General features: G+C 42.6%; 1 protein-coding gene across 1 annotated transcript in view; it reads right to left on the reverse strand.

Annotated features, from left to right (window-relative positions):
• Positions 1–8,441, reverse strand: part of ANGPT4 (angiopoietin 4) — a 36,539-nt gene extending 28,098 nt beyond the window's left edge. Inside the window, exon 1 of the mRNA XM_087720642.1 lies at positions 8,019–8,441. Coding sequence (XP_087576768.1) covers positions 8,019–8,333 — 315 coding nt within the window. The 5' untranslated portion in view covers positions 8,334–8,441. The remainder of the gene's footprint in view (positions 1–8,018) is intronic.
• Between the last annotated feature and the right edge of the window lie 208 nt (positions 8,442–8,649).

An 8,649-nucleotide genomic window follows, 5' to 3' on the forward strand; every position in this document is an offset into this window, starting at 1 on the left:
TCCAAGGTCCCTATTATTCTGTTATTTTCTCCTTGACGAGTTTCTATCCATTGCTTCTTCATCTCAGGTGCCTTGGAGAATAGCTTGATTCCCTCTTCTTTGGGGCAACCCCTGAGATATTGGAAGACTGCTATCCTGTCTCCCCTGGTCCTTCTTTTCATCAAAATAGACATACCCAGTTCCTGCAACCGTTCTTCATATGTTTTAGCCTCCAGTCCCCTAATCATCTTTCTTGCTCTTCTCTGCACTCTTTCCACAGTTTCTACAATACAATACAATAGCAGAGTTGGAAGGGACCTTGGAGGTCTTCTAGTCCAACCCCCTGCCTAGGCAGGAAACCCTGTACCGTTTCAGACAAATGGCTATCTAGCATCTTCTTAAAGACTTCCAGTGTTGGGGCATTAACAACTTCTGGAGGCAACTTCTGTTCCACTGATTAATTGTTCTGACTGTCAGGAAATTTCTCCTCAGTTCTAAGTTGCTTCTCTCCTTGATTAGTTTCCACCCATTGCTTCGTGTTCTGCCCTCAGGTGCCTTGGAGAATAGTTGGACTCCCTCTTCTTTGGGGCAACCCCTGAGATATTGGAAGACTGCTATCATGTCTCCCCTAGTCCTTCTTTTCATTAAACTAGACATACCCAGTTCCTGCAACCGTTCCTCATATGTTTGAGCCTCCAGTCCCCTAATCCTCTTGGTTGCTCTTCTCTGCACTCTTTCCAGAGTCTCCACATCTTTTCTACATCGTGGCAGCCAAAACTGGATGCCAATATTCGAAGTGTGGCCTTACCAAGGGATGGATTCCACTATCCATTCAGAGCTGAAGAAGCTCCTTGGATGAAAAGGGAAAACGTCTTCGAAAGAAAAACCAAGAAAGTCCAGTTGCCTCTTGAAAAAAGCACCTTTGGGACAACCTGGATGACGGAGAATCTCCATAGACACTTTCTCTGTGATCCGTAAAAGTCAACTGATGGTACAAAATCAAATCAACATTCCTTGTGTGATTGAGAACTTCCAAGGATGTCCTGAATGCAGCCAATATTTATTCCAGCAGTTGCCAGAAGCTGACATAAACATTTTCTTTTAAACTCTGTTTCCCAGGATGGGATTAGTACCTTGTTTATATAAAGTGCCATGAAGGGGAAAAGAGGAACAGACAAGGATGGGATTGCAGAGATCCCCAAATCTCTTCTCAAATTTTCACAAAGTTCCCTCCAGATCAAACCGCTCTGTTTTGTGTATTGTTGCTGGACCATCATGTTGTTCTTGTTCTTGATTTATTTTTTATTTATTTATTTTAAAAAATGTTCTTATTTTTCTTGTTCACTGTTTATCTTTTCCCCCCTGGTTATTCATCCAGCATTGTATTTTTATACTGTGGTTACACTGCGAGCCACCCAGAGCCCTTTGGAATCGGATGAGGCCTAAACTGAAAAATAAATGATAAAATAAAATAAAAAATAAAGTGAAGTGAATAATATAATGTAAATTAAAATGAAGTAATAAAATAATATAAAATAAAATGAAGTGAAGTAATAAAACAAAATAAAATAAGGTCACTTATCTAAAATGATATGGTTTCTCCTGCTTGAGCAGAGGGCTGGACTAGAAGACCTCCAAGGTCCCTTCCAACTCTTCTGTTATTCTGCAATTCCGTAAGGGTCTCCTGCTTGAGCAGAGGGCTGGACTAGAAGACCTCCAAGGTCCCTTCCAACTCTTGTTATTCTGTCATTCTGTAAGGGTCTCTTGCTTGAGCAGGGGGCTGGACTAGAAGACCTCCGAGGTCTCTTCCAACTCTTGTTATTCTGTCATTCTGTAACAAACTCCTGCTTGAGCAGAGGGCTGGACTAGAAGACCTCCGAGGTCCCTTCCAACTCTTATTATTTTGTAATTCCATAAGGGTCTCCTGCTTGAGCAGAGGGCTGGACTAGAAGACCTCCAAGGTCCCTTCCAGTTCTATTCCTATTGTATTGTATATTGTTCTATTCTATTCTATTCTATTCTATTCCATGTTTTCTTTTCTATTCTATTCTATTCCATGTTTTCTCTTCTCTTCTATTCTGAACTGACGTGAAGTGAAATAATAAAATTAAGTAAAATGATGTGACGTGACTTGACGTGATGTGAAGTAATAAAGTAAAATAAAATGAAGTGGAATGAAACAATAAAATAAAATTAAAGTGACGCCAAGTGAAATGAAATGAAATAATAAAATAATATGAAGTGAAGTGAAATGCAATAATGCGATGTGAAGTGAAATAATAAATGAAATGAAATAATAAGGAAAAAAATAAAAGAGTACATCAAATCAAATAATCACCATTGGTCACAGGGATGTCTGTGTCTGAGGGTCAAAAACATCAAAACCGCGGCCATAACTATGAGACCAAACCTCCTCCACCCCTTTTTAACAGTTGGGGCTTCAATCGTGGTTGTGGCCGCCATCTTGACTTTTTTGCCCTCCCCTCTCTCTGGTTGGTTACCCTTCTTAAAAAAAATCTAATCTTAGGCAGTAAAGCGATGATGAAAGCAAAAAGACATTAGGATTAGGAGTTCTTTACGTTTTTTTTGCCCCATGTAGTTCTCCTATCATTCTTTTGACATGAGGGGGTCAAGTTGTGGTAAATCTTCCATCTCAGTTTACCTCAATCTGAGCAATTAAAAATGTGGGGAACATAACAAAACTCAAAAAATAATAGTTATGAGTAAAACAAGAGGGTTAAGAACGGTGAAATCCAAATGGAATACAATAGAAGGGGAAATAATATAAGGTGAGCGGTATCGATTGATGATTGCTATTAGAAAGAACAGGAAGCTCCTGTTCGTATTGTATTGTGTAAATGTGGTGTACGTCTAAGTTTTGTCCGTGTGTATTTTAGCAATAGCAATAGCAATTAGACTTATATACCGCTTTATAGGGCTTTCAGCCCTCTCTAAGTGGTTTACAGAGTCAGCATATTGCCCCCAACAACAATCCGGGTCCTCATTTCACCCACCTCGGAAGGATGGAAGGCTGAGTCAACCTTGAACCGGTGAGATTAGAACCGCTGAACTGCAGATAACAGTCAGCTGAAGTAGCCTGCAGTGCTGCATTTAACCACTGCGCCACGTCATGTTTGTTAATTAAAAAAAATGTGTGGACTTCCAACTCCCAGAATTGTGGTTCTATTGTGAACCACCCGGATTTAATTGGAATTGAGTGAGGCTTAAACTGAATAAAATGAAAAATAAAATAAAACAATAAAACAATAAGAAAGCAAAATAAAATGAAATATCCATTGGTCATAGGGGTCTGTGTCTGAGAGTAAAAAAAAAAAAATCGAAAATCAAAATGCCAGCCAAAATGCTGGCTGGGGAATTCTGGGAATTGAAGTCCACCAACTTCAGGTGGCCAAGTTTAAGAACCATTTGCTCCATCCATTAACTACGTCAGGAAGTAAACCGGGAGTAAACACCAATTCCCAAGCAAGGACATTGAAAATGGAGGCCATGTGATGGTGGAAAATTGCAAACAATGCAGGTGAAAAATGTGATCAGCTGCCAAGGTAGGCAGAATGCTGGAGCGCTGGATACAGATCATCAAAAGCTGCAAAGGTATTGATGGTTTGATGTTGGAGAAGATCCATGAGAAGACCACGGAGAGACCAAAAAAAAAAAAGGAAGCCATGGATCGTTGAATCATTCGTAAGTTCTCACTTGAGGATCAACCCAAAGTTCTCACAAATGACAAGATTCATTTCGGGCACCTGATGCTGAGGTTGCAAAAAGTGTGCAGAGTAGAGCAACGAAGATAGAATAGAATGGACAGAGTTGGAAGGGACCTTGGAGGTCTTCTAGTCCAACCCCCTGCCTAGACAGGAAACCCTACACCACTTCAGACAAATGGCTGTCCAACCTCTTCTTAAAAACTTCCAAGTGTTGGAGCATTCACAACTTCTGGAGGCAACTTCTGTTCCACAATTGTCCTCACAGTCAGGAAATTTCTCCTTAGTTCCAGTTGCTTCTCTCCTTGATTAGTTTCCCATCATTGCTCCTTCAGGTGCCTTGGAGAGTAGCTTGACTCCCTCTTCTTTGTGGCAACCCCTGAGATATTGGAAGATGCTATCATGTCTCCCCTGGTCCTTCTTTCCATTAAACTAGACCTACCCAGTTCCTGCAACTGTTCTTCATCTGTTTTAGCCTCCAGTCCCCTAATCCTCTTTGTTGCTCTTCTCTGCCCTCTTTCTAGAGTCTCCACATCTTTTCTACATCGTGGAGACCAAAACTGGATGCAGGATTCCAAGTGTGGCCTCACCAAGGGATTATAAAGTGGTATCAACACTTCACGTGATCTTGATTCTCTCCCTCTGTTGATGCAGCCTAGAACTGTGTTGGCTTTTTTGGCCAAAGATAATTTAGGTTTGTCTGGAGGCTAAATCGTAGGATGAACAGTTGAGGGAACTAAATATGTCTAGACCAGTGTTTCTCAACCTTGGCAACTTGAAGATGTCCGGACTTCAACTCCCAGAATTCCCCAGCCAGCATTCGCGTTGAAGTCCGGACATCTTCAAGTTGCCAAGGTTTGAGAAACACTGGTCTAGACTAATGAAGAGAAGAATTAGAGAATTAGATACCAGTTTTCCAATATTTGAGAGGCTATCCCAAAAAAGAGGGGATCGACCTATTCTTCAAAGGCCCCCGAAAGCAGGACAGGAAGTAATAAGTTTAAGTTCATTAAAGGCAGATCCCACCTAGAATTAAGGAGAAACTTCCTGATGGTGAGAATAATTAGCCAAAGGAAGAGCTGCCTTCAAAAGTCGTGGCTGCTCCATTACTGGACGTTTTCAAGAAAAGATTGGACGACCATTTGATCAGGATTATATAAGGACCCACCCCTGTATGTCTTGAGCAGGGGGTTGGACTAGAAGACCTCCAAGGTCCCTTCGGGCCCTATGAATTCTATTCTGAATACTTTCTTTTTTAAAAAGTTTTTTTTAATTACCTATTTTAACTTATTTTAAAAACAATGTATTTTTTGGGTTTCCCCCCCTTTACATCGTCTGTTATTCATGGTTTATTTTGCACCATATTTTTATTTCACATTTCAGCCATCTTAATTTCTTTCCATGTTTTCCAGCTTAATTTTAATTTCTTCTTAATATATAAGAAGCCGAGGTGGCGCAATGGTTAGGGTGCAGTACTGCAGGCCACTTCAGCTGTTATCTGCAGTTCAGCGGTTCTAATCTCACTGGCTCAAGGTTGACTCAGCCTTCCATCCTTCCGAGGTGGGTGAAATGAGGACCCAGACTGTGGGAGGCGATATGCTGACTCTGTAAACCGCTTAGAGAGGGCTGAAAGCCCTATGAAGCGGTATATAAGTCTAACTGCTATTGCTAAACAATATCTTTATTGCCTCTCCAAGTTAATTAGATTTAACATAACATTTCCATCTATTATTCTTTTTTTTTTACTCTCAACCAACATATATCCCCAAATTCAATTTTATACAGTAAACATTTCACTTAGTTAATTGTCCACAATTAATAGTATTAATCTATTTCCCTCACATCACATTAGCTATATAGCATTGGCTATATCGCCAAATTTCATTCTATTCTACTAGTAAATCCTTTTCCTTCTTTCCCACTTTCAACCACACTTTCTAATGGGGTGAAGAGGAACATATTCCTATACTCACCTCACAGAGTTACTTTTATGGGGGAAACAGGAGGAGAAAAATGTGTTGGGTAAATTTGCCGCCTTGAGTTATTTGTACAAATAGCAACGGCTGGGTATAAATCATTAAATAAACAAATAAACAACCCACTCAATTTCATTAGCCACCGAAGAGTCATCCTGTGGTTAGATGGGTGGCATATAAATTTAAGAAATAATGAACTTTGGGAAGGAAAGTGTAATACAATCCATTTTGCTCTCCTGCCCTCATCCTGCTACATTTAAAGCTCAGGTCACTCAACTGATCCAGGTGGACTGCAAGAGAGCTTGGAAGTGAGCCAAGTGCCTTCTCTTGCCCCTCCACCCAACAGGTGACTCAGGTAGATGCCCCAGACAAGGCTGCTGCCGCCCCCCCCCCCCAAATTTTCAAATTCCAGCTAACAGAAAGCAGAGTTGGAAGGGACCTTGGAGGTCTTCTAGTCCAACCCTCTGCTCAGGCAGGAAACCCTATACCATTTTAGAAAAATGGTTGTCCAATCCTTTCTTAAACACTTCCAGTGTGGGACCATCCATAGCTTCTGGTGGCAAGTCGTTTCACTGGTGAATTGTCCTCACTGTTAGAAAGTTTCTCCCTAGTTTCATTCTGCTTCTCTCCTTGATTAATTGCTATCCGTTGCTTTTTGTTCTGCCTTCTGGGGCTTTAGCAATAGCAGTAGCAGTTAGACTTATATACCGCTTCATAGGGCTTTCAGCCCTCTCTAAGCGGTTTACAGAGTCAGCATATCACCCACACAGTCTGGGTCCTCATTTCACCCACCTCGGAAGGAATGGAAGGCTGAGTCAACCTTGAGCCGGTGAGATTAGAACCGCTGAACTGCAGATAACAGTCAGCTGAAGTGGCCTGCAGTACTGCACCCTAACCACTGTGCCACCTCGGCTCATTTGGAGAACAGGTTTTTTTTTAAAGAAGATATTGGATGATTACATGTCTAAAATGACTTGAAGACCTCCAAGGTTCCTGTTATTCTGTTATTTTCTCCTTGATGAGTTTCCAGCCATTGCTTCTTCTTCTCAGATGCTTTGGACAAGAGGTGGATCTCCTCTTCTTTGTGCAACCCCTCAAATATTGGAAGACTGCTATCATGTCTCCCCTGGTCCTTCCTTTCATTAAACTAGACATCCCCAGTTCCTGCAACCGTTCTTCATATGTTTTATCCTCCAGTCCCCTAATCCTCTTTGTTGCTCTTCTCTGCACTCTTTCTAGAGTCTCCACATCTTTTCTACATCATGGCGACCAAAACTAAATGCAAATATTCCAAGTGTGGCCTTCCCAAGGCATTGTAGGTAAAGGTTCCCCTAGCACATACATGCTAATCGTTCCCGACTCTAGGGGGTAGTGCTCATCTCCGTTTCAAAGCCCAAGAGCCAGCGCTGTCCGAAGACATCTCCGTGGTCACGTGGCTGGCATGACTCAACGCCGAAGATGCATGGAACATTTTCCTTCCCACCAAAGGTGGTTCCTATTTTTCTACTTGCATTTTCACATGGTTTCGGACTGCTAGGTTGGCAGAAGCTGGGACGAGTAATGGGAGCTCACTCGGTTACTCAGCACTAGAGATTCGAACCGCCAGCCATTCTGATGGACAAGTTTTCTTGCAGATGTTTCATGGCTCAACTAAGTAACATCATCAATACAATACAATAGCAGAGTTGGAAGGGACCTTGGAGGTCTTCTAGTCCAACCCCCTGCGTAGGCAGGAAACCCTATACCGTTTCAGACAAATGGCTGTCCAACCTCTTCTTAAAGACTTCCAGTGTTGGGGCATTCACAACTTCTGGAGGCAACTTCTGTTCCACTGATTAATTGTTCTAACTGTCAGGAAATTCATCCCCAGTTCTAAATTGCTTCTCTCCTTGATTAGTTTCCACCCATTGCTTCTTGTTTGACCCTCAGGTGCCTTGGAGAATAGTTCGACTCCCTCTTCTTTGTGGCAACCCCTGAGATATTGGAAGATGCTATCATGTCTCCCCTGGTCCTTCTTTTCAGTAACTAGACATCCCCAGTTCCTGCAACCATTCTTCGTATGTTTTAGCCTCCAGTCCCCTAATCCTCTTTGTTGCTCTTCTCTGCCCTCTTTCCAGAGTCTCCACATCTTTTCTACATCGTGGCGACCAAAACTGAATGCAGTATTAATCTTTATATATAAATATAATATTATATTTATTAATTTAATAACTATTGATTTATATTTATTATTTTAATACATATTAAATTATATTTATTGTTTTAATACATATTAACTTATTAAAATAAATCATATTTATTTTAAATATTGTTTAAAATAAAAAACAATTATAAAAATTACCTTCAGGAGCCACTGAGTGTTGTTCTCCAAAATCCTCTCCAGCTGTTGGACCCTGGGGGTGGGCTGCCCCTCGGGGAAAGGGTCCCCGGGAGAATCCCTCTGCAGGGCGTTGATGGCCGGAGGGTCTCCGGGGGATTGGCAGGGGGGAGGATCCGCTTCGGGCAGGACGAAGGTGTAACTGCAGCGCCCTTGCTGGACGCGGTGGGCGCGGCGTCGGAAGACCCCCTCGCTGGCTCTCCTCTGGCTGCCCTTCGCCCCCCGGGCTGCCAGCAGGGCACCGAGGAGAGCCAGGAGAGCGAGGAGGCTGAACTGCATGGCGGCCAGGTGGGGGCCGGGAAAAGCCCACCCACTCACCCTTCTCCCCGGTCCTTTAAAGTTGGGTTTTCTCCGCTAAAACTCTCCGCTCGTAGCCAGCGCCGGGGATGGTGCTCTCTTCCTTCTGTGGGTCAGGCTGATTCTCTACCCCCCCCCTTTCTCAATGCATTCACATTCGGTAAAATTAGAACTTCCTCTCTCCCTCTGCCCCTCCCCCTCCCCCCTCTTTCTTTTGACAGCCCCCCCCCCCTCCCCTTCCTCAACCAGTCTGGAGTTTTTTTTTTCTTTTCGCTTTCTTTAATCACCCGGCTGGTTT

The sequence above is a fragment of the Thamnophis sirtalis genome, unplaced genomic scaffold, assembly GCF_051295495.1.
Source record: "Thamnophis sirtalis isolate CommonGarterSnake01/CBP01778 unplaced genomic scaffold, rThaSir2_p1.2 scaffold_7, whole genome shotgun sequence".
Lineage (NCBI taxonomy): Eukaryota > Metazoa > Chordata > Lepidosauria > Squamata > Natricidae > Thamnophis > Thamnophis sirtalis.